General features: G+C 41.4%; 1 protein-coding gene and 1 long non-coding RNA gene across 3 annotated transcripts in view; one reads left to right on the forward strand and one right to left on the reverse strand.

Moving 5' to 3' along the window:
- LOC110255669 lies at positions 14,530–16,764 on the reverse strand. The gene is made up of 2 exons (XR_002336308.1): positions 16,632–16,764; positions 14,530–15,908 (listed from the first exon to the last, which is right to left on the reverse strand). It is a non-coding gene; the product is annotated as an uncharacterized LOC110255669 (long non-coding RNA).
- UBQLN1 (ubiquilin 1) overlaps positions 16,134–27,183 on the forward strand; it is a 41,606-nt gene continuing 30,556 nt past the window's right edge. The window contains exons 1-2 of one of the 2 annotated variants that reach the window (XM_021064658.1): positions 16,134–16,391; positions 16,657–17,276. In XM_021064658.1, the coding sequence (XP_020920317.1) occupies positions 17,097–17,276 (180 nt within the window). In that variant the 5' untranslated portion in view covers positions 16,134–16,391; positions 16,657–17,096. Of the gene's footprint in view, positions 16,392–16,656; positions 17,277–27,183 lie in introns of those variants that run through there. The other variant, XM_021064659.1, reaches the window with a different exon arrangement.

A 27,183-nucleotide genomic window follows, 5' to 3' on the forward strand; every position in this document is an offset into this window, starting at 1 on the left:
CTTGTGAGGAGATAAAATCAGATAATAGATGTAAAGCATTTAGCAAAAGGCTTAGGACAAAGTAAGCACTGAAAAACTAGCTACTTATCTCACGTGATGTATAGACCTTTCATTGAAATCACTTTCCTTTGGGTATGCTCTGGTTTGTCATTGTTCCTTTTAATAAGCAGCTCTCAGAACTCAATGTAGTCCTTTTAATGTGGTCTGAATAATTTCATAGCACAAAAAACCTTTCTTTTTACTTTTTTTTCAACATGTGACCACACCTGCAGCACATGGAAGTTTCCAGGCTAGGGATCAAACCAGAACCACTGCAGAGACAATGCCAAGTAGTTATAATGGGAGCCACAAGGGACGTCCACAAAAAAACTTTCTTGTTAAGGAGTTCCCACTGTGGCTCAGCAGTAATGAACCTGAGTAGTATCCAGGAGGACATGGGTTTGATCCCTAGCCCGGAAACTTCCACATGCCATGGGTGTGGCCCTAATTAAAAAAAAGTTTTCTTGTTAAAAAATGATAAAAATTTTAATGCAGCCTAAGCTTAAATTATTTTTTTGGCAGTGAGGCTACTTAAGTTTGTGGTCAATTAAAACTTACAGGTCTTTTTTCATTTGAAATACTAATAAGTGAAGTCTTCTTTGGATTGTATTTGTTAGTTGTATATACCTAAGTGAAGGGGTTTTATACATATATCTGTTTATATTTAAAAACTTTCTTCAGCCTGTCATCACAGAGATTTTTTAATGATTTTGTTACCCACTGTATTAGTTAGTCTCCTAAATATCTTCCATACATTCGATAAAGATGACTCACATCTTCCATGTTGACAAAAATGTTGAACAGAATAGGACCAAGTACAAAGTCCTGTGGCATGCTGTTGGAAACTTTTTTTCAGGCTGACATTAAAAAAAAAAAAATCAAAAGTTCCCTGGTGGCTCAGCAGGTTTAAGGATATGGCATTGTCACTGTTGTGGCTTGGGTTGCTGCTGTGGCACAGGTTTGATCCCTGAACACAGAACTTTCTCGTGTCACAGTCAAAAAACAAACCAAAAAAAGGCATTATTTTGGTATAAATATTGAACCAGGTTTGAAGCTGCCTAACTTTCTCTTTTCCAGGACAATTCTCCCTATTTTATTAACAGAGATAATGTATAAAGTTTTTGCCATATATTTTGCTGAAATCAGAGTTACTGAGCCTAATTATCAGCCCAATAAGTCTATTAAGATCTATAAATAAAGCTGCTCTAGCACAACATTCTCACCAAATCCATTCTGTATTCTAGTGAACACTACTTAATTTTGTTTAGTTTTAATGATTTAAAAAACTGGGGGTGGGGGTGGGAACAATTACAACATCACTGAAAATCTATAAATGCAAAAAAACTTTCAGAGTTCCTGTCGTGGCTCAGTTGTTACTGCTGTGGCTTGGGTTGCTCTTATGGCGCAGGTTTGACCCCTGGCCTAAGAACTTTCCCATGCCATGGGCACAGTGAAAAAAAATCAAAAGGGAAATAGTATTTCATGACCTATAATAATTATATAAAGTTCAAATGTCAATGTCCATAAACGAAGTTGTATTGTAACACTTGATTGTCACACTGACTCATTTGCACTTTGTCTATGGCTGCTTAGTACTACAACAGCAGTGTATGTGCAACACATTGCACAGCAAGCAAAGCTTACAATCTTTACTAACTTGCCCTTTATAGAAAAAGTTTTTTTGACCTCTATCTTATAGTCTCCGCCTAGATATGTCTTCAAGGATTGGTAGGGCTAGAATAAATATATTCTCAAGAACTCTCCAATGCTAGGGAGTTTCAGGCAAACATAAATTGTTATGAGACCATGTGGGAAAATAATGCTCCACTGGTCTGTTGCATTTCTGCACATATAGTTAGAAGGGGCACTGACTGCTTTTGTTGTGGACTATCTTTTCAATGATGCTTCTATAGTGAACAATAACCTTGGATGATATATTGTCTGGTTCTTTCTGGAGCAAAGGATGGGTATGCTTACAGCCTTGGAACACAGTGTTCCCCTCCAGGGCAAAGGGCAGACCGGTTTACTGCCTATTACAAAAGATTTGTGTTCTCTAAGCTCAGAGTTCCTCTCAGGTAACACAGGACTAAGTACAGGTGACACTGGTCTTTTTGCCTTGCCCTATGGGAACCTGGCCATAGGGAAATGGTGCAAGACAATGCTCATCCTCCGCCTATCACTACTGCTGCAAGTAATAAGGCCTTCGTCTCTGACCTAAGACCCTTGTGTCTTCTGTCCACATCCACAAACCTGTGGCTAACTTACTAGCTTGCAAGTAAGGGCAAGTAGAGACTGATAACTAGATGAGTCTCTGGTTTACCCCATTGTAACAACTAGTACAAAGTTTTGCCCTCTTTCAGACAACAGTGACAGAGACATGCACTATATTGAAATGAGAGGGAAATCTGCAACCACTTGGGCAGAAAGAAGCAACTTTTTAGAACCTTGGTTGGTTGGCTAGGAAAATTAGGGGGTGGACATACAATGCTTGTTAAGAAAGCATTAGCAACAGCTAATCTGTTCTTCAGCGCAGCCCTCCTCTTAAATCTACCATGCTAATCTTAGATCAATCCAGAGATGACAGTAAAAGGTCTCAGAACATTTTTCAAATTAAAAAAAATTTTTTTACAACATATTCAAATTACTACAAGTCTTTGCCTCTCTCAGAGAGATTTTTCTGAGGAAGACTAATTCTTGTGGGAAACTGTAAATGAAGCATTTAGTTATTAATGGCTTTTACTGCCCAGATTGGGTTTACAATGCTAATGAAGTAACCTGCTAAAGATTGAGAAACAGACCCAAAGAAATCTAGATAACTTCTTGTAATCAGCTCTCACAACATGGAAAACTCCCTCTAGCACTTAGGTTGCATTGCAGAGATCTTATTTTGATAATGGGGAAACAGGTAGCTCAAGTGAAGGTAGACTCCTCTAGGAAGGTCACCTGAAGGACACGAACTCTGGCCACAGCTGGAAAATGTGGCTGTGGCTGCCACAGATCCTAAGGCTGAAATGCTGTGAGCAAATGACGACTTTGCTGCCTCGTATGAGGCTTTGGGTGCAGTGAAAACACTGGAATTTTGTTTGATTAAGCTGAGGTCAGCCACTACTCTGCTTAAAACTAAGTCAGGGCACCTTGCTTTCCATACATGGGCACTCTCTCCTTCCTTACCTCTTGTTCCCTCCCTCCTCCTCTACCCCAATCTCAGCTGCTTTAAGGGAAAGATGACTAGGGGAGAGGCCAAGATTTCTCTGACAACAGGGGGGACTGGAAGTCTATACACCGGCAAGTATGCTGGGAAACTTTGAGGAGGGGAGGAAGACAAACTTCCTCTGGCTCTGCTAGGTGCAGGTGCCCAAGTCACCAGTTCCATGGGGGCTTTTGCTGTTGGAGCTAATGGGGTTTGGGCAGCGCTCACCTGGAGAAGGAGAGCTAACACGACCCTGTGGGTGGGACCTTCAGAACTAATTCAATGCATTGTTGCTGTTACTTTTACGTCTACATATACAGTAGGAATCAATGTGTAATATACTTGTGTTTCTTCATCCCATAAGTGCCAGGGGAGATTCTCCTGATTGAGAAGAGCTGCATGTAGAGAAATGCTAGTATCTTTAGGTCTCCACAATTTGAGCTACAAGTCCACAGGACTGCTGGTTTTGCCCATCAGACCCTCTGACAAGCAGAGGCAGCCTCTATCCAGAGGTGCCCCTTGGGCTTTTGACACACAGCTTCCCTAACAGGGCTGCCACGTGCACCCCTTTTGAAAAGCCGCTTTTAGCTTGCCACCAAGCCCTTGTTGAAACTGAGTGCCTGACTGATAAAGGCTTTGCAGCTCTCAGCCTAATGCCCCCATTTTGGGGTGGGTCGATTTGGACACCAAGGGAGAAGAGCTCAATAAGCCTTGCTTGTCAATGGAAATGGTACGTTTAAGAACACCTCTGTTCTGGGCCCAGTGGAACCTTGACTTTACATGGAAAAGTGGTAGTTATCCTCCAAGAGAAAAGTTAGCCTTCAAATTCTCCTCCCTGTAGCTTTTCTTTTTCTTTCTTTTTTTTCTTTTTTTGTCTTTTTAGGGCCGTACCTGCGGCATATGGAGGTTCCCAGGCTAGGGGTCTAATCGGAGCTGTAGCCGCTGGCTGCTTTGCCACAGCCACAGCAACGCCAGATCCGAGCCGAGTCTGCGACCTGAACCACAGCTTGAGGCAACACCGGATCCTTAACCCACTGAGCAAGGCCAGGGATCGAACCCATAACCTCATGGTTCCTAGTCGGATTCATTTCCACTGCATCACAATGGGAACTCCCATCCTCCCTGTAGCTTTTCTGACCAAAGTAAAGCCATCAGCTCAATGAGGCCCTCATGTCACAGTTTCCCCTAAATATCTGGATCTGATTCCGAGATGGTTTGGCTACACTGAAAACTGATAGGAGTTCTTGGAGCTGTTGCAGCTGTTCAATCCCAGGTTTAACATGCAGAAACCAAAAGTGGACAGGATTACTACACTCAGTGGGCAGAATTCAAGGCTACTCTCTTATCTCTTACCAACAGTCCTCTTGATGAACCTTGTTATATTTATACTCATTCTTGGGCTGTTGCCAATAGCCTAGCTCTTTGGTCTGTACTTGGAAAACTACAGATTGGCAGATTAAAACACTCTTCCTCTTTGGGGATGTGAACTGCGGAGACAAATTACAGCAGCTGACCCAACCTTTTGGGTCTCTCTTGTAGGTGTCCATGGTAGGGGTCATTCTGAGGAGATGGACTAGAGTCAAGCTGCTAACAGAGCTCTGTGCTGTTCTTCTTGCCCCTGTTATAGCTGCCCACGTTCAACACTGTGCTGGACATGATCCACACCCTGATGGATGGGGCACAGAGTAGAGGAGTTCGTGTTTCTGATGCAAGTCTGCATGCCAGACTTGGACTGCTGACAAAAGGTGACACATTTGTCTCACAAGGAATAAGGCCACACTGCATGAGAGGGGCCCCCACCCACTTCTGGCATACTGATTGCATTAGACTTTTGATTCAGGGCTGCAGGTGGTGCCTCACTGCTATTGACACTTTTTCAGCTTTGGTCTAGTGCGATCAGTTGACTCCAGCCACACCACTGTGGTCCTTAAAATGAATCTGTGTCATGTTTTTGGCTTTCTGGACCATTTACAATCTGACAATGGTATACCTTTTATTGCAAAAGCCATTCAATAGTGGGCTCATGGCCAAGGTACTTAAAGGAATTTCCAAGTTCTCTATTATGCACAGATATCTGATACTGTTTGAGTGTTGGAAACAGCTCTAAAACCAACTCAGAAAGATCTCTTACTCTATATCCCTCTCCTCCTTCTAGTTCATTTGCCTTAGTATTAGGTACTTTGGTCACTTAATGGGACTGTCCCCTGAAAGGGATTATCTCCTCTTGGCTACTTCCTAGGCAATATAAGGACAAAAGGGGCGGAGTGGGGGATTATAAATCTACTTGGAAAATCCAGAATTCTACCCTGGGCCTGGCACTTCTTTCTTTCCCATTTTGACAACTGCAGGCTGGCCTGGTTGGTACACCCTCTTGGTGACAGCCTAGCCAAATGGAGCTTATGGGATTTAAACTTAAATCTGGTTCAGCTATTTGGATTCTCTTGATGGACTGACATGGTCCTAGCTCATAAGGACAAGGACTATATAGTTGAATACCTTGTTCCCTGGGTCCTCTTAACATATTCCTAAGGGCCAAAAAGGGAGACATGATGATGGTCCTTATACATTTCAGAAAAATGTCCTTATCCCTTTTGTACCTCCCCTTCTGGATAAAAGGTCTGAGTGTGAGTAGGGGGTGACTGGGGGAAAGGTGAAGTTATAGTTAGTGGAATGGAACACACTAATTTTTTAGTGGTGGGGTTAACAATCCTAGCACTAGGAGGAGGATCTTGGATGTTGGGATGCACAGGAGAGGGAGAGACCAGAACGGTCTTCCATCTTTCAGAGCTATCCCTGGCTCTTTTCTCATGAAGAAAAACCCTTAGGCAAGGCTCTCCTGAACTAGCAAACACTAAATTTAACGCACTGCTGAGCCTGCCATACCTCGCGGGAGAGCTCCGATCCCAACTGCCATTCTCCTTAACCTTACCACAAAGCCAACTGAAGATAACAGGGAATGGTCCCGGTCCTGCACCACCCATGCAAAAAATATGTGTCAGCACTTCGGATAACTCTCCCACTCCCATAGCTTTCACTAGTCATTCCATGGGGTGGACACAAGTCATTCCAGGCTGCCTGGACAAAGAGGAGAGTTTGGATGGCCTGCCTACAGGCTGTCCTTCCATAAATGAGGACTAGACTAAATTATTCAAACTAAACTAGGAACTCTAAGACCTACCAACCAGCTGCTGATCACATCTAGGGGCTCCAATAATCATAAATGTCATTTTCTTTCCAGGTAACAGTGTGCACCCCAGAAGTGTGTTTTTATGTGGAAGTCAGGCATTAACGTTCCTCCTCTTGAAAACACAGTGGCTTGGACCCTAGGGGAGGTCATAAGAGACCTCTGAGGAAACACCATCAGTAGGTCACACAGCCCTCAGATGACTGGGAAAATTATCCAAAATGAACTGCCCTGATGACTTGGAGGAGTTTCTCCAAGGGATTGATTACTTACTTGCTTTTGCATGCAACCAGTGGGCATACAAATTCCTACAATGAGAACCACTGAATTAGAAGAGGTAGGACACGGAGTTCCCGTCGTGGCTCAGGGGTTAACGAACCCGACTAGTAACCATGAGGTTGCAGGTTCAATCCCTGGCCTTGCCCAGTGGGTTGGGGATCTGGTGTTGCCGTGAGCTGTGGTGTAGGTCACAGACGCGGCTCGGATCCCACGTTGCTGTGGCTAGGGTGTGCTGGTGGCTACAGCTCAGATTCGACCCCTAGCCTGGGAACCTCCATATGCCGCGGGAAGCAGCCCTAGGAAAGGCAAAAAGACAAAAAGACAAAAAAAAAAAAAAAAAAGAAGAGGTAGGACAAAATTTGTCATAACTTTAGCTGAAGAGATCAATGACACCACATTAGTCCTGAAAGGCATTCAAGCCAGATTGAGCTCACTGCTCAGGTTGTTATGACTGATATAACTGCCCTAGACTTCCTCCTTGCAGGCCATGGCAAAATACGTGCAGTTGTAACTAGATTAATGCTTTAGGCCAGGGGAAAAGTCAATACAGAAACAATACCTAGGAAGGAGTCACAGTAGATTCTAATGTTTTATGAAATCTGTTCAGCTGATTGGGTCTGGACCCCTGGGGAGCATGGCTATTAATACTGCAGGTTGACCTCATCCAGCTACTTGGAGTCTATTGATAGTGGCCTTATTAAATATTATATGAAACAAATTTAATGGATATGGTCCCAGTCTCTGGTGGTCAGATTAATCAGAATGACAGAGCGGCATACTCATGGGAAAGTTTTCCAGAAGCCAAGAAGGTATGGAAACAAGGAATGGATATTGGGAGAAAATTCTTCATGAGTCTCTCATAATTCTGCACATCTTATAAATACAGGCACTGACTGCCTCTGGTGGGCAGAATAATGGCTCCCCAAAGATGTCCATATCCTAATCCCCAGAGCCTGTGAATCTGTCACCTTACATGCCAGAGGGACTCTGCAGATGTGATTAAGGAACTTGAGATGGGGAGATTATCCTGGATTATCTCAGAGGGCCCAACATCATCTTTATAAGGGAAAGGAGGATGCAGGAAAGTTAGAGGAAATCAACAATGGAAGCAGAAGGTCAAGTGATTTGGCCACAAGCCAAGAAATGTGGGCAGTTGGAAAAAGCAAGGAATGAATTCTCTCCCAGAGTCTCCAGAAAGAATGCATCCTTTAATTTTCACCCCTTTAAGATCCATTTTGTGGTACAACCACTATGGAAAACAGTATGGAAGTACCTCAGAAAACTAACTATAGAAACTACCATATTATCTAGCAATCCCACTCTTGGGCATATATCCAGACAAAACTTTCCTTGAAAAAGACACATACACCTGTATGTTCACTGCAGCAGTATTCACAATAGCCAAGACATGGAAACAACCTAAACGTCCATTGACAGATGATTGGATTGAGAAGATGTGGTGTACACACACACACACACACACACACACACACACACACACACACACGGAATACTACTCAGCCATAAAAAAGAACAAAATAATGCCATTTGCAGCAACATGGATGGAACTAGAGACTCTCATACTGAGTGAAGTAAGTCAGAAAGAGAAAGACAAATACCATAGGATACCACTTATATCTGGAATCTAACATATGGCACAAATAAACCTTTCCACAGAAATGAAAATCAGGGACATGGACAACAGACTTGTGGTTGCCAAGGGGGAGGGGGAGGGAATGGGATGGATTGGGAATTTGGGGTTAATAGATGCAAACTATTGCCTTTGGAATGGATAAGCAATGAGATCTTGCTGTATAGCCTGGGAACATATCTAGTCACTTATGACAGAGCATGATAATGTGAGAAAAAAGACTGTACACATGTATGTGTGACTGGGTCACCTTGCTGTACAGTAGAAAACTGACCCGATATAATGGAAAAAGTAATAATTATTATTAAAAAAAAGCTTCATTTTGGACTTCTGACCTCCAGAGTTGTAAGCAACATCTGTGTTGATATAAGCCACTAAAGTTGTGGTTGTTACAGCAGAAATGGAAACTAATACACTGCTTTGTGTTCTGGACAATTTTTTCAAGGATATTTGTATAGTGCACGGTTTTGAAAATAAAATATCTCTCTTCAGAGAAAAGGGCTGCAGGCTTACTGCCCATTTAAAAGATCTGGGTTCCCCATTTTTTTTTTTGACACACCCAGAGCATATGGAAGTTCCCAGTCCAGGGACTGAACCCATGCCAAAGCAGTGACAATGCTGGATCCTTAACCCACTAGGCCACCAGGGAACTCCTGGGTTCCCCATTCCTTTTTTTTTTTTCAGGGTCACACCTGTGGTATATGGAGGTTCCCAGGCTAGGGGGTGAAGTGGAGCTGTAGCTGCTTGCCTACGCCACAGCCACAGCAACGTCAAATATAAGCTGTGTCCGTGACCTACACCACAGCTCACAGCAATGCCGGATCCTAACCCACTGAGCGAGGCCAGGGATTGAACCTGTGTCCTCATGGATGCTAATCAGATTTGCTTCTGCTGAGCCATGATGGGACTGGGTTCCCCATTCTTGAGGTTCATCTTATAATGCAAACCACTGCAGAAGTTAGGGATTGGGGCACTAGTGCACAAAAATGCTGAAACACTAGCCACAGCTACTACTGTAACAAAATTCTTTGTTGCTAACCTAAGAGTCAAGTGTCTTCTGCCAGCAGTCTGTGAAACCGTTAGCTCACAAGTAGGGAAAAATCTCAGTCCCTTCACAATTTTTGACAGATTAAAGAACTCAGATAAGCTATGATGTTTTTCTGTCTTCGTCTTTCAACTCATGGGGGAACGAAGGTTGTAAGAATTATTTGGATAAATGGAAGGATTGAATCACTAATTTTTTTAAACACTTCCTTTGTAAAATATCTGCTAGTTGTCTTTTTGAGTGCTACAAATTCCCCAACACCCAGAAGCATTATTAGTCCCTGCAATTCCTAGGTAATTTTGTTCATATAGATTTTGTACTCTTTAACTTACTTCTTTCTGCCCTCAGAGAGCACCTAAAATTTCCCCATGGCTCTTTTGCTTAGTTTATACAACAAGATGGGCAGACTCTTCACATAAGGTAACTTCCTAAGGTCAGGAAACACATTCCAAATACATTCGTTTTGAATAAATTTGTCCTCTGAAAAGAAATCATAAGGCTTGGAGTTTTATGCAGAATAAAACCAGGTTTGGGTCTAATTATAAAAATATTTATCCTTGTATTTGTATGCTTCCAGGAGAACCAGTCTTACTACCTCTATAAGATATTCAAAGCTTGCCCTAGGGACTGTGTGTCAGGTTATCAGCAGTACCCTGTTTACAAGAGAGGTCAAAAGAGAAAAGCCTATGAATATTGTTAGGCATTTTCATGAGGCCTGAATAAAATTAGATCTCCTAATAAGAGATGAGTAGGTTAAAATGTAGTAACTGAGGTTAAGTGCAAGTTTATAATGGAAGTCTAGGAATACTTACCAATATTGGGAAAAATCTACTGTAAGGCTTTTCATGTACAGTAATCAACTAAGAATTAAAGACACTTTGTACTGAAATATGATTCTTTGATATTTGATAATATTTGCTACTCCACTGTGTGACAGAGGAATAAGAGGAAAAATTTGGGTCGTAGGGATGATCCCACCAGTTCTCTGTCCAGCTTGCTTCCCAGAGAACATTTGGTAATGTCTAGAAAAATTTTTGACTGTCATGATTGTGGTGGGGTGGTAGTACTACTGGCATCTACTGAGTAGACATCATGGATTCTGTTAAACATCCCACAATGCACAGAAGAGCCCCCTCAAAACAAAGATTTATCTTGCTTCAAATGTCAGTTGGATCAAGGTTGAGAACCCCTACTGTATAGGAAAGATACAAAAATAGTGAGATTGGTGATGGATGGTTCATCTTGGTATCTAATTATGGTTACGTGAATCTATACATAGGATAAAATTACAAAGAACCACACACACACACACACACACACACACACACACACACCACACACCACTGCAGGTTAAAAAATATGATGAAACTAAATAAAGTTTGTAGTCTAGTTAACATGTCAATTTCCTAGTTTGACATTATGCAGCAAAAATTTAAGATGTCACCGTTGTGGGAAGCTGGGTTAAGGGTACATAGGACACTCTGTACTTTTTTTGCAACTTCCATGTCAGTCTATAACTATCTCAAAATAAAAAGTAAAACAAAAATAGTGAGACTAGAGCAAAATAAGAACTACAGGTGCGTTCCTCAGAGAGGCTTGCTATATCTCCTTCCCTTGGACCACTCTCCACCTTCTTGTTGCTTCTGCATATTATGCAGTGCTTGGCACAGCTGTGGGATCCACTTAGGAGCTTGACTTCAAAGCTTGTGGTGGCTGTACATATATTTGTACATTCCACCCTAAACGTTCAAAGTTTTAGTTGGTGAATTAGTAAACAACCCTCCTCACCACCACTTCTTCCCCAGCCCTAATGCTCAGAAATTTACTGTACATTTTACCATGTTCCTACTTTAATTTGGAAGTAACCCTAGAGATCTTTGTGGACTGTTCCTAGGCTATGGCCCAGTTTGAGATCAATGCCCTGGCAGAGTTTCCATTTCTCACTACTGCATCTTTCTCATGAAGTTGCCCCTTTCAACACACTTAACCAAATCATATCCATTCCTTAAGGATAATTTCCTTTAAAATCCCTCTATGATTCTCCCTCCTTCTCTGCACCAAGCAGGGAATGAATAATGTTTCCTTTTTCTGAAACTATGGCAAAGCAAGTATGTAGGATATATCTATATAGGTACGTATTATCCATCTATCTATCTTTGTACTATAAACCTCCGGGGAGACAAAAGAGTATAAAATACGACTTACTGATTTAAGCGAATTTCTTTTCTAGTGGTAAACATGACAGTTCAACAATTCATTATTAACAGTAAATGATCTCATACCAAGAAATTAGTTTAGGCATTGGGTGGTAATATGATGATTAAGTCTTGATCGCTGTTTTCAAGAACCTTGTCTAATAAAAGAAATAGGCACACAAGTGTAACACAAGGCAGAATGTGATAAGTGACAGCAGAAAGGTAATAGTCAAATGAGAATATAAAGTATTTAGAGAACATGTCTCTCAAAAAAATGTTATCAGGGAAAAACTGTTAGGGAAAGTCACATTTCAAGGGAGTCCTGAAGGATGGGTAAAACAATGGAATTAAAATGAGAGTGAAGAATTTCTACTTGCAGTGAAAATGTGTTGAAGCCTAGAAGAAGGAAAGCACAAGACAAACTTGGAATGTCCAGTGGACTCACTTGATTGATGGTAAGATCTGAATGAAGACAGCCAGTATCTAAACTTGTGGATGCCATGCCACAAGTTTAGGTATTATTCTAAAGCTTTGGTGAGAGCTAATGACAATTTTCTGGGTGTCATGATCAAAGACTAGTTCTAGAAGGATAATATTCATAATCAATAGAAAATAGTTTTGAAGATAGTGACTCTAGACTGAGGCAGAGGAATCTTTTGGAGGTTATTGTTACAATCTGGGCTATTATTAATGAAGGTGTGAACTAGACTGGTAGCAAGAGAAATAGTTTTAGGTAATTGACGGTGATGAATTGTTAAGTGAAGGGTACAAATGATGATGATGAAGGTCAGAGAAAAAATGATTCTGCAGGCTTGGGTGTTTTCTAAAAGAGAAAAGGCTGTAATAATGGGCACATGGCAGATGTAGTGATGTGAGATCCTACGTGAGAGAAGTATAATGTACAAATGTTTCTAGACATGATAATAAATATGCTTGACTGTAGCAGGCTATATCTATAAAGAGTAATGGGAGTGAAGCTTGAAAGGCCAGGAATTAGTTGTGGAAGGCCTTGAATTTCTAGCTAAGAAGCTTAGGCCTTAATTTTATTAGGCTTTTTTTTTTTTTTTTTTTTTTTTTTTTCTTTTCTAGGGTTGTTCTCACGGTATATGGAGGTTCCCAGGCTAGGGGTCAAATCGGAGCTGTAGCCACCAGCCTATGCCAGAGCCGTAGCAACGTGGGATCCGAGCCGCGTCTGCAACCTACACCACAGCTCAGGGCAACGCCGGATCGTCAACCCACTGAGCAAGGGCAGGGACGGAACCCGCAACCTCATGGTTCCTAGTCGGATTCGTTAACCACTGCGCCACAACAGGAACTCCAATAAATTCTTTTTTTTTTTTTTTTTTTGTCTTTTCGCTATTTCTTGGGCCGCTCCCGCGGCATATGGAGGTTCCCAGGCTAGGGGTCGAATCGGAGCTGTAGCCACCGGCCTACGCCAGAGCCACAGCAACGCGGGATCCGAGCCGCGTCTGCAACCTACACCACAGCTCACGGCAACGCCGGATCGTTAACCCACTGAGCAAGGGCAGGGATCGAACCCGCAACCTCATGGTTCCTAGTCGGATTCGTTAACCACTGCGCCACAACGGGAACTCCTCCAATAAATTCTTGATTGATTGAATTGACTGACTCATTTTGTCAAAGAAGAATTCTACCATGAATATTAAATATAAAAACATTTATATTTAATATAAATATAAAAACATTTATATTTAATATAAATATAAAAACATTTATATTTAATATAAATATAAAAACATCTTATTTATATAAAATCTTATTTCTAAACTTGAAGTTGGAATATTGGGACTTATAAAAAAAGACATGTCCAGTTAGAGCTGCTCACATTGTCTTGTGAGAACTGAATGGTAAAATTTCAGCAGTTTTGTGAGCAACGACCTCAAGTTTGTAGCTTGAGATTGGCCATTTTGTAAGTAGCATTATATCAAGGAAACTGGCACATGCTAAAAAAATCAAAGCTTGCTTTCTTGAGTGTTTATTAAATACTTATTGGCATGGTACTGAGGCAGGAGGTAGATGGGCTCTAGGATAGAAATTTGCAACTAGCCTCTTATTTACACTTCTTGAAGCAGAAGATAGATGGGCTCCAGGACAAACATTTACAACCAGCCACCTATCTATATTTCAAGATAGAAATAACAACAGGAACAAGGCAAATAACTGGTACTTGTCTTCTGAGAACTTGTTAAACAATGATAATGACAGGATCAGAAGAGGGGCTAATAATCCCTGCTTGATCAAAAGACCAAGAAGTCACATTCTTCCCGTCCTTGGGGCCAGGGAGACCCCAACTATACATGCACAGAGAGACCCTTCTGGGTCAGAAAGGGAGGGTATGCCAGGTCATAATAAGTCAAGAGAACCTCTCCACCATGCTTTGCTTTGGACTCCACTTTGTCCAAAAGATGTGCATGGAGATCAGGGAGGGCTCTGGGTCAGGTCAAGTGTAAAAGGTAAAACAAGGTAATTGCCAAAGGAAGACAAAGACCTGGAAGAACTGTTCTATATAAGTGACTTACTTTAATAATGCTATATTATACCTGCACCCTCACTCCTTTGGGCGTGTATTACCACTTTACTTCTGCCTTAGATAAACAAATTCTCTGTGTGCTCTCCCACACACTGTACTGTGTTTCCAACAATAAACTTTATACCTATTTTTTACAATCTTTGCCTTCTTGAAACATTCTTGCTTTCGACAGGGGGCAAGAAAGAGGGCAATTCTGCTTTAAGCCTCTAGCTACTCTGGTGGCTAGGATTCCTGGTCTTCACTCAGGCTGCCCAGGTTCAATTCCTGAGCAGAGAATTAAGGTCTCACTTCAAGCCATCACCCACTGCTGTCTCTCTGAAATGAGTACTGGGAGACTCCTCACTCCATCTCCTCCTACCCATTACCCATCCCATCCAACTTCCTTTCTTTCTCTGTTTTTTTTTTTTTTTTTTTTTTTTTTTTTTGCCATGTCCCCAGAAAGCAGAAGTTCCTGAGCTAGGGATTGAACCCGTGCCACAGCAGTGACAATGCAGGAACTCCCTTGCCTCTTTTTTGAGGGCAGACACTGACTCTTATTTTCCTCTGTATCCTCAACATAGTATTTGGACATTAATGTGCTCAATTAATGTTTGTAAAATGAATGACATATGCTCTTGAAATTTTTTTTTTTTCTTTTTAGGAGCACACCCGAGGCATATGGATGTTCCCAGGCTAGGAGTCTAATTGGAGCTACAGGTGCCAGTCACAGCCACGACCACAGCAATGCCAGATCCCTAACACGCTGAGCGAGGGCAGGGATTGAACCTCCAACCTCACGGTCCTTAGTCAGATTCGTTTCTGCTGTGCCACGACAGGACCTCCAGCTCTTATATTTGTTTCACCAATCATTTAACAAACAAAAATTGTTCAAAAGAATATGCCTCAGACACCCTGTGGCCAAATCAGATCCTAGGCCTGTTTTTGTAAGTAGTTTTACCAGGACACAGGGAGGCTTAGTTACCCATACACTGTCTGCAGTTGTTCTTTGTTACAAGCACAGAGCTGAGTATTTGAGATGGAAAATGTATGGTCCACAAAGCCCGATACAGCTACTATCTAGTCTTTCGATGGTTTCTTACAAGGTAGAGTTGTATCCAAAAAGGGCTCTAATGAATTACTTAACTACATAGTCTTACAGATAAATTCTATTACTCCATAAATTGAGCATAGTCATCAGAATTTTTGTAGAAATTGATGTAGATATAAATAATTACAGAGAAATTTTTCCTAAGTGTAGGGTTAGAGATAAATGATTGGTTTTCCAATGGCAGAACTTTCCACCTTGACAAGTAATGATTACCTCACATCCAGACACAAACAAACAGTCATCTTCTAGCAGAGAGCCTTGTGTAACTTCTTCATGCTATTATTGAACAAGCTGCCAGGAATGTAGCTGATATCAGATGATGCCTATGTTGCAATTTACACTTTGAGAGCTCCTCTTAGACCGAGATTCCAAAGGAGCTCTGCTAAAAAGTGGTCTTCATGTAAGAGTACTTATAACCAGAACAGAGTTGGATGGCTTAAGAACAGAAATACAGTACGTATCCTTGCATATTTGGATCATGGTGGGGTGTCAGAGTTTACACTTGTGCAATACTGGTTAATAAAGTTCATGTCCTGTGTTGTACATTCCTTTGCAAGTCATCTTCAAAGGCAGATGATAAGTTCATTTCAAATTTAGAATTCTTTAGAGGGAAATTAACTTACTGTTTCTTATTTGTACCCATGTTTCATTGAATATAATCTTCGAAACTTTAATGCCACTTGAAGTCTGAAATGAAGCAGTAACTTAATTTGAAAGAATATAAAATGAACACCTGAGCTTCATTAAATTGTCCCAGTTGGGTGGGCACTTCTTGGGTACTCTGCTTGTGCCACAAACATTTGGGGGGATAGTATTCAGAGAACTCCAGGATGCACTAGCAGGGTTGTCAACGCAGGAGAGGCCACTGTCAACACAGGTGGCCTGATCACCTGACCAAACGGGACTGACCCGAGGGTGGGAAGCTCTGGCCATGGAGCAGTGACTCCGCGAAACTGCGCAAGGTGGCTACAGGCATGTACTCCATTTTCCTTTTCTTAGGACGAGGATTTTTTTCCTCCATTAATTCATAATTCAACTCTCGCGCACCGGGCTATAAGAGCAAGTGTTTTAAAGCTTCCAAGTGGGTAAGAATCAAGCACATTTAAAATCAACGAAACACCTTGCGGGCATTTGTTCTAGACCCTCCTCGCAGCAGGCTACGCAAAGCAGGTACGGGAGCTAAGGGGGTGCGCACCGCCACCGGGGGGAGGGGGGGTGTAAGGTGAGGGGGTTGGGGAAACTACCTGGCCCACCAGCGCGCACGCGCATCTCCAGCCGCAGCGCCCAGTGGTCGATACCCCTTTCCAGTACTTTCGCTAGCCGTGACGTCATCCCTCTGCGCCCTTTCTGTCTCCCCGAGAACACGCGAGTTTATTTTTTGGTGAAAGGGGTAAAAAGAAATGAACTGACCTCTTCTACCCCACTTTGTTTTTAGTCCTTCATTCTGAACGCGCCTACGCTTTGAGCAATGGAGCAGGAAAGGGCAAAAAAGCCAGCCAGAGTCCCAAGCGGCGCCGGCCTGGCATGACTCGGCTACGTCTCCAGCCGCGTTACCCGGCGTGCCCCGCGCGGCGCCGGCAGAGGGACGTGGGGGGGAGGGGCGGGGAGGAGGAAGCGGCGGCGGCGGCTGCGGATGTCGCTGTGAGCGAGCGGCATCTGAACACACGGCGGCTGCCGAGCGCCCAACCCGGGCCTGCGCCGGGGTCCACGCCAAGCTTCGCGGCCCCTCGCCCGCTAGGACAGCCCTGCGCCCGTTGTCACCGAGGCAGCGTGCCCCACATTCTCCGCTGCCCAGGCCGGCCGGCTCTGGCGTCGCCTGGCTCCCCCTCGTTCGCCCGCTCCCTCCTGCGCGCCTGAGTCACCGCCGTCGCCGCCATGGCCGAGAATGGTGAAAGCGGCAGCCCTCCGAGCTCCCAGGACAGCGCCGCCGCGGCCGAAGGTGCCGGCGCCCCCGCGGCCGCTGCCTCCGCCGAGCCCAAGATCATGAAAGTCACCGTGAAGACCCCGAAGGAGAAGGAGGAGTTCGCAGTGCCGGAGAATAGCTCAGTCCAGCAGGTGAGGGCCGCCCTAGGCTCGGGGCGTAGTGGGGATGGCGGCAGGACCTCCGCCCGCCGTGGGAGGAGACGGTTTTGCAAGGGTTTGGCGGTGGTGGGGGTCGTCCCCGGAGGTGCCCTCATCCTTTCTCCCGCGTCTCATCCCAAATTCGATCACACCCAAGTTCGTGGGTTTGCTCCTGGGGGCATCGCAGGTTTGTGGCGGGGGCCGCGCGGCCTTTTTGGGGGATGAACAGATGCTGCTTCTCTCGGCTCCTTCTTCGGGCGTCCACAGACCCCCAGCCTCCTCCTCCAGCTCCCCGCCCCCAGCCGCCTCCTTCTGGCTCCTCACAAAGGAAAGGGACCCGCCGCCTGGCTCCGGGCGGGGTGGAGTCTGGGTTAGGGTTCGCCTTAGCCTAGTCTGCGATTTTGTCTCGTGAAAAAAAAAAAAGGGGATGCTCATTGTTTTACCTGCCTACAGGTTAAGGTGGATTGGGGGATGACGAGCACGTGTACATTTGGTTCTGCGTTTTGAGTGCTGAAAATTTTCCCATCTTCCAATCTTTAAAGAAAAAATTAACTATGACGTAGAAATTGTTTTCAGCCATATCTTAAGTGCTAGTACTAGGCTTAAACAGAAGAGGGGATGACTTTCATTGACGATTTGCTGGTCTTTTTTTAAAGTGTATTTGTCATCGCTTAGATGCCAATCATTGGGGAGGTTTTTTGTTTGATTTTAGTGGGAGAACTGCGTTATTCAGATATTAGCGTATGCAGTCGGATAACAACGAAATTGGAGTTAATGGAGAACATGCAAATATGCTACTTAAAATCTGTTCAGGAATACAAATCCCGCAGTTAATAGTCTTGAGGAATTTAACACATTGTTTTAGCTTATTGAATATACGTCTCAGGATATTTTCTACAATTATTGAGTTGATCTCAGCGTGAACAGTTTATGAAGAAGCAAAAATTACTGAAACGTACTTGTGAATGTCCCTAGGAACAATAAATGATTAGGGCATTTGTATATATAATTCTGAAAGGTGTTGTGTTTTGTCAAGTAGTAAGTAGAGTGTGTAGCATCAAGTGAGAAACTTTGACCACCTATTGAATCACCATATTTTTTTCCCTCAATATAACTATAAAAAATTTCCTTAACGTTTTTATGTTTTCTAGCATACAGGGAAATTGAAATAATTGTGCAGTGAACACCATGTGTCCATTGCCTACAGTTAGTATCTAGCTTTATTTGCTCTGTCATACAATTAATTTTATTTTTTCGGATGCATTTCAGGGTAAGTTTTAAGCATTAGTACATGTTACTCTTAAAAAGCACTTTAGTAATGTGCCTATCATTAACCTGAATTCATTTTTTTAACCTAAATTTTTTTTAGTTAAATTTGACTTGCGGTGAAGCGCACAATTGCCATTCCATGAGTTTTCCCACGTACATACACCTGTGTAATCCGAAGCCTTATCAAGTTGTAGAACTTTATAATTGACTAGGAAATTTCCCCCTTGCCCTTTCCCAGTCAGTTCAGTGACTCTCCTCCGTTAACCACTGTTTTGATTTCTTCCATGGATTCATTTTGCTTTTTCTAGAATTTCACATAAGTGGGATTATTGGGTATGTACTCTGAGTAAGGCTTTTTCTTTCAGCTTAGTGTTTTTGAGACTCCTTGTGTATCATCAGCAGTTCCTTTTCATTGCTATGATTCTTACTTTGTATGGATATACCACCGTAATCTGTTTATTTTCCAGTTGAGGGTCACCTGGGCTGTTTCCAGTTAGTTGCTATGAACATTCTTGTATAAATCTTTTGATTGGACAGGTGCTTGTATCTTTCATGTTAAATGCTTAGAAGTGGAATGACTGGGTCATAGGGTAGCTGTAGGTTTAGTTTCACAGGGAACTATGTTTTTAAAAAATGCTTGTGCTCTTTTACGGTCCTACTGATAGTGCGTCGGAGTTCCTGTTGCTCCACATTCCCACTAACATTTGATAATATCAGTCTTTTTTATTTTAGTTATTGTAGCAAGAGACCTACAAAAGGATAATATTGAAGGCTTAGACTGTATCAGGCAAATTCTGTTTTCTGTAATTTAAAATCTATTTCACTGTTTCTGTGTAATGTAAATTTTCTTAATACATTATTCTGAAAAAGTATACCTCCAGAAGGCTGTTGTTTGTGTGTGAATGATTAAAGTTAGTGCAGAGAATGGAAGGGTGCTTCCATATACTAGCTTTTAATTAGCTTGTTCTAGGATTTTGTAGCTCTCTAGATTATAAGATTTTGAAATACAGTTCCCTAAAATATTCAGGCAGTGTATGTCACTTGAATTTTTTAGAAAATATTAGTGTACTTAAACATAATGTGAATATTGTACTGAGTAGAATTGAACCTTTTCTTAAGGGAAATTACAACACCTCAGTATCATTATCACAAACATCATTTAAAATTGTATTTTATAGTGTAGATCTAGAATGCCTCTCCACTGTGGTGCCTTCAGCCACATCTGTCTCTTGAGCACTCAAGATGTGGTTGGACTGATTAGAAAGGTCCTAGAGGGGTAAAATACACACCACATTTTGAAAACTTGTGACTGGTTTCTTTTGCTTAGCATAATGTTTTTAAGGATCATCTTAAGTTGTAGACATGTACATCCTTTTTATTGCTAAATAATATTCCAGTGTATGGGTATATATCACATTTGATTTCTCCATTTTTCTGTTGATGGACATTTGGTTTGTTTCTACTTTTCGATCGTTATAAATAATGCCTATGTGAGTACTTACACAAGTTTTTTGTGGATATAGCGTTTTCATGTTTCTTTTACATATGCCTACTAGTAGAATTACTGAGTCGTGATAGTTCGTGTTTAACTTTTTGAGGAATTGCCAAACTCTTTTCCAAAGTGGCCGTTTTTATTCTCACCAGCAGTACACGATGATTCCAGTTACTCTCCATTTTCTGATGTCTGTCTTTGATTGCAGCCTTCCTAGTTGTATGAAATAGTATCTCACTGTGATTACTCTGCTTTCTATTACTCAAGCAGCAGTTCTCAATACAGTCTGGAGGTCCCCAGAGCTCTTCCAGAAGGGTCATGATATCAGAAGTACTTTCATAATAGTTCTGAGGTATTATTTGTGTTTTTCACTCTAATTTTCTCAAAAACAAAACACCCACTTTGAGAATCTAAGAAGTGAGATATCTAGACAGATGTGAAAATCCGGTTGTCTTCTATTGTGAGACTAAATAAATTGCAAAAATTTAAAACGGTGCTGTTTATGAAAATAGTTAATTTTTCATTAAAAAGTTGTTTCTATTGACAGTAATGAGTTCATTATCCTAAAATGAATATTTTTTAAGATTTCTGTTTTAAAATTTTGTGTATCAATAGATATAGAGAGTTCCCATTATGGCTAAGCAGGTTAAGAACCCAACTCAGTGTCTGTGAGGATGTGGGTTTAATCCCTGGCCTCGCTCGATGGGTTAAGGATCTGGTGTTGCCACAAGCTGCTGTGGGGTCAGAGATGTGGCTTGGATCCTGCATTGCTGTGGCTGTGGCTAGGCTGGCAGCTGCAGCTCCAGTTTGACCCTTAGCCTGGAACTTCCATATACCACAGGTGTGGCCCTAAAAAGGGAGAAAAATAGATATAGCCTGCATAAAAACAAACAAACAAAAACCTCTTTGGGGTTTCAAATTTGTAAGAGTGCTGTTCTGAGATGAAAAATTGCTGCAGTGGAGTATTTAGTAGATACTTTCAAGATTGAGGATTGACTTCACTAAGTTGTCATTATCTCTTGTCTAGAAACTGATAGCCTACTGGTCAGTCCTCTCCATTAATTCGTAGAGCGATCTCTGAAAACTATTAGATCATATGACCCTCTACAAACAACCAACGGCTCTCCATTGATCTTGGACTTAAATAATGTGGCCTTGGTGTGTGATAAGGTTTCTTCCTACCTCTCCATTCTGATGCCGTTTTTCCTTCTGGGTCACTTGACTCTTCCCTTTTTGACTTTTTAGTTTCTTTGTCTGTTAATTGCATTTTTTTTTCCTGCCTCAGGAGTTTCGTGCAATTTGTTCTTGCTACCTGGAATGCCTCCCACTCTGTGCATTCTCACTCATCCCTTAAATCTCAGTGCAGAGGTCACTCTCTAATATTCCAGAGTAGGTTGGGATTCCCCATTGTACTTTCTCATAGCACCCTGATTTTGCTTGTAATTTTGATTACAATTTAAAGTCTACGTTAATGTGGTTAATGCTTATTTCTTCTCTCAGAGAGGATCTGTGATTGTTCACTGTTGTGTTACCAGAGCCTAGCACATAGTATGCGTTCAGTAAGTATTTGTTTATAAATGAATATAGACCATATGCACAATGATGTATAATTAATAATCATTAGCAGTTATTCAGTCTTTACTGAGTGCAGTGCATTCCCCCTCTGTCTGCTGGGGGTTGGTTCCAGGACCTGAAGTGGAGGGCCAACTGTATACATAATTTCATGGTTTCCTGCCCTCTTACAGCTTTGTTCTAAACTGCTCTCCCTTTAGTTTACCGCTTCTGGTTACTGGAATATAGTTCTCCTAGAACAGCCTTTCTTCTTAACTGAGGATCTTCATCTGAACCACAGAGCACAGAAGATGATTTGAATGACTGTCCTTTTTTTTCTTGAAGATAGTTCACAGCTAATACACGTTTAAAGGCGTAGGAGAGAAGTTAATTCTTTACATATAGCTAGTGGTGTGCTGGTAAATGTTCATCAACAAGTTTTTCAGGAAAAACAGCACTGATTTGTAGTGTTTGCTTTTTTCTATGGTATAAATACCTCTCACTGTGGAAGATTTTAAGCTACCGATATTAAACTGGTTTATACAATTCCTGAAAATTTAGCAGTTTGAGTTGGTGGGAGCCATTGTTTACAGTGGATATATTAAGGCATGTGTCAGCAAACTATAGTGGGCCAAAGCCACCATGCCCATTCACTTATGTATTATTTGTGCTTTCAGAACAGACCATATGGCCCACAGAGCTGAAAGTATTTACCGTCTAGCCCTTTACAGAAAGTTTGCTGACCCCTGCCTTAGGGCATTAGAGCTTACAGTTCTAGATCTTGTCATACTGTTTTTCAAAACCCCTTTCATTATAAAATTTTGCCATGACTTAAGTTTAGCAGTGCGACCAATAGAGGTATAATGCTCCCACAAAGATAATTTAAATTTTCTTACAGCCGCTTGAAAGTTGATTTTTTATTGTAGTCAATAATCAGAACATAAAATTTATCATCCTAACTTTTTTTTTTTTTTTGTCTTTATTTAGGGCTACACCCTTGGCATATGGAAGTTCCCAGGCTAGGGGTCGAATTGGAGCTGTAATTGCCATAGCCACAGCAAAATCAGATCTGAGCTGTAACTCACAGCAACGCCAGATCCTTTAACCTACTGAGTGAGGCCAGGGATTGAACCTGCGTCCTCATGGGTAATAGTCAGGTTCATTACCACTGAGCCACAACAGGAACTTCATCCTAACCATTTTTGAGTGTACAGTTCATTGATATTAAATAAATTCATTTTGTTGTGCAACCATCACCATCATCCATCTCCAGAATTCTTCATCTCGAAAAATTGAAACCCTGTACCTATTAAATAGTAGCTCCCCATTATCCCCTCCTGCCAGCCTCTGGCAACAGTCATTCTACTTTTTGTCTCTGTGAATTTGACTACCCTAGGTTTCTCATAAAAGTGGAATCATAGTATCTGTCCTTTTGTGACTGACTTATTTTACTTACGTAGTGTTGTCAGATTACATCCATGTTGTGGTACATGACAATTTCCTTCCTCTGTAAGGCTGAATAGTACCCCATTGTATGTATGTATCCCATTTTGTTTATCCATTCAGCCATCAGTGGTCACTTGGGTTGTTTCTGTCTTTTGGGTATTATAATTTTAATATGTTTTATTTAACCTAGTATATCTTAAATATTCCAGCATGTAATTGATAGTTTAAAAATTTAAATATTTACTTTATTCACACTAGATCTTCAAGATCTGATGTGTATTTACATTCACAGCACATCTGAATTTGGACTAGCAACATTTTAAGTGCTCAATAGCCAGAGGTGGCTAGAGACTTGTGAAGTAGATAGCATAGTTCATGCTTTATTCCCTACTTACCTCTCCCCCTCTAGTCACTGCATTTCAGCCGTTTTTAAGCCTTTCCCCCAACTCTCACTCACTTGCTATTTACCCCTTTGGGCTTTTGCCAGTACTGCTAATGACTAACAAAATGGTACTTATTCCAGGCTTATCAAGGAATAATGCATTATTATTATTTTTTTAAGTTTTGCAACCTCATGATGAAAATACTGTTATATCTTTTAAAATGAAGAAACAGACTCATATTTATAATATGATTAAGTTTATAAACTGATTAAATAGTGGAGTCTAGATTCAAATCCAGTGACTAACTTTGGAGCCCACACCTAAGCACTGCTCCAGGCTGCCTCAACTCTTCTCTGGTTGGCTTTTCAGCTTTTAGGTTTATTTAAATGTTATCTGAGGTTGATTGGACTCACCAACCGAAATTAGATCAGTGATTGTACTCACTGATTCCAGTTTTAATTATATGGACTTTATCCTCCCCACTGCATACTCTTAAGAATTTACAAAGGTAGGGGCTGTTCTGTCTACCTCTTAATCCTGTGGTACCTGCCTAGGCACACATTGAGTAATGCAAATATTTATTGAGTGAATGAGCAAATAGTGGTTTAAAGATTTATTTGCAGTATTTTGTACTTAGTTGGGAATATTTTAACAATGTGATTTCCTTAGGAAAAAATGTGACGTTTAGTCTTATTTTAATTAAATGTCTAATGGCATTATTTTAGTTGTTTTTCTCTCTGAGCAGCTTCCACTATTAAAAAGAAAAAGAAAATCTCATTAAAATTAGGATTGGGAATTTTCTTAGAGACTAAAGTTGATATCTCCAAGTCTGATAAAAAAAATCACTGAGTTGGCATTCAAAATAGATTTCATTCATCAAATTCATCAAATTTGACTCACGAATCAAATGTGTGTGTGTCTGTATGTGCGCTCCTCTATTTTGCAAATACTTTCATTACCAGTAGATCTGACCTCTTTTTTTCCAGATAAATTTATGTCGTTTTGAGTTAGTTTGAATCCCTGTAGCTATGACAACATGGACTTCTTGGTTTATTAAGCTGCTGCTCTACAGATTTCTAGACTGGTGTAAAGTTTTTCATTAAAATTTTTAATGGCCTTGAAGCTCTCCAGTTTATATAAAGGATGTGGCTTTATTAGTTTTTAAAATACAAACTACAGGCGTTCCCGTCATGGCTCAGCAGTTAACGAATCCAACTAGGAACCATGAGGTTGCAGGTTCGATCCCTGGCCTTGCTTAGTGGGTTAAGGATCTGGCATTGCTGTGGACTATGGTGTAGGTTGCAGAATCAGCTCGGATCCCCCATTGCTGTGGCTGTGGCCTAGGCCTGCGGCTAGGCTACAGCTCTGATTAGACCCCTAGCCTGGGAATCTCCATATGCTGCCGGTGCGGCCCTAGAAAAGGCGAAATAAAATAAAATAAAATACAGACTACAAATATACTATGTATGCTGTCACTTTAGGAAATTTGAAAAGTATGAAATAAAAAGGGGACCCCTCAAAAAAAGTTACTCTGTGTATCTATCTGATTCCGTCCAGAAAAATGTTTATCTCTTTATCCATATATGATTTTCTATTTATTCCTGTTAAGCAGTGGATCATTACCCACACTTTTACTTTACTCTTTTTATATCTTTGCAGTCTTCCCATGGCATTTGTAGAGCTAACTCATTCCAGTATTTATTTGTGTGTGTGTGTGTGTGTGTGTGTATTTACTCATATTTTGAGAAAGGGGAAAAGGGTGTTGGCATTATTAATGAAGTATGTTGAAATGTGGTCTGCATTTTGGAGAACACATGAACCTTGGAATTTGAAAAATCTGACTTTGGACAAGGTGCTTTTACTCCTCTGAGTCTCACTGGCCACATTTTTAACATGTGATATAACATGTGCTTCATTAAATTGGAGGATTTCTTAAAATAATGTATTTAAAGTATCTGCTTCAGGGAGTTTCCTGGTGGCTCAGTGGGTTAAAGATCCAGCATCATCACTGCTATAGGGTGAGTTCGATCCCTGGCCGGATAACTTCCTCATGCTGCAGATGCAGCCAAAAAAAGAGGGGAAGGGGAAAAAAAAAAGAACCTGGCTCAGAGTTCATATACTATACTTGTGATGGTTTCTTTCCTCCTGTATTCTTTTGTTTGCTAGTGAGTTGAGTCTTAATTTTTTGTAGTAGAAGGAAGCATGAAGAGTATGCTGGCATGTGAAAGCGAAACAGTTTATTATATTTCAGTTACAGAAACTAATTATAATGCCCTTTAACATTTTTGACTAAGTGTTCAGTTTTATATTTATAAGAAGGTACCCTATTCCTATATAGCTGCTTAGGTCTCTGTAGCTATTTCTTATATCCAACATCTTAGTGTAAGACTTAGGCAGTGTTTTTTGTTTTGTTTTGTTTTTTTAAGAATTTATTTTATTTTGTCTTTAGGACTGCACCCATGGCATATGGAGGTTCCCAGGCTAGGGGTTGAATTGGAGCTGTAGCCACTGGCCTACATCACAGCCACAGCAACAAGGGATCTGAGCTGAGTCTGCAACCTACACCATAGCTCACAGCAATGCCAGATCCTTAACCCACTGGGCAAGGCCAGGGATTGAACCCGTGTCCTCATGGGTACTAGTCAGATTTGTTTCTGCTGAGCCATGACAGGAACTTCTAGGCAGTGTTTTTTTAATGAAGGTACTTTAAGGTTACTCAGACTCAGGCATTTGGACAATAACTGGCTGAACTATGAACTATTGCACGGTATGATGTATTGAGCATGGATTTTTTTTTTTTTTTTAAACGGCTGCACTTGTGGCATATGGAAGTTCCCTGAATCCAGGGTGCAGCTCTGGCAAGCCAGATCGAGCCCTTGCCTTAGCAGTGACTTGAGCCACTACAGCTGGATTCTTAACCCACTGCTCACAATAGGAACTCTGGGCATGGATTTTTTTTTTTTTTTTTCAAGAAGTATAAGCAATACTGAATAAGGAACTGATTGAAAAGTAGAGAATCTTGAAGGGCCTGTGATTTAAATAGCAAATGTTTGAATGCGGTGTGTTATTCCAGTAACTAGAAGATTCTTTTTTTTTTTTTTTTTTTGTCTTTTTGTCTTTTTGTTGTTGTTGTTGCTATCTCTTGGGCCACTTCCGCGGCATATGGAGGTTCCCAGGCTAGGGGTTGAATCGGAGCTGTAGCCACCGGCCTACGCCAGAGCCACAGCAACGCGGGATCCGAGCCGCGTCTGCAACCTACACCACAGCTCACGGCAACGCCGGATCCTCGTTAACCCACTGAGCAAGGGCAGGGACCGAACCCGCGACCTCATGGTTCCTAGTCGGATTCGTTAACCACTGCACCACGACGGGAACTCCGAGAAGATTCTTGCTAACTGCTATTAACACTTGGTTCTGCAGGAAATGAAATTAACATGTTTGTTTTAAACTTCAGAGTTTTTTTTTTTTTTTTTTTTTTGTAAGAGCTTGCAAAAATTTTTTTCTTTTTCCCTAAGGATATTTAATAGGAGCAGAGACTGGCTGTTTAAAGGCAAGTTTGGATTGTGGAGTATTTGTAAAGGATGACAGTTTCTTTTAGCTAACTTAAAATCAGTTTAATTCAATTTAAAAAAGTGTTTATATTTCAGAGTTTATCCTCACACAATTAGGTTATCAGTATTTGAGTGTTTGCCTGAGTGTGAGTACTACGCCCAGGTATTTTACATAGATCCCATCAGCCCTGAAGAATAAACATAGTCTC

This window comes from Sus scrofa, chromosome 10 (assembly GCF_000003025.6).
Source record: "Sus scrofa isolate TJ Tabasco breed Duroc chromosome 10, Sscrofa11.1, whole genome shotgun sequence".
NCBI lineage: Eukaryota > Metazoa > Chordata > Mammalia > Artiodactyla > Suidae > Sus > Sus scrofa.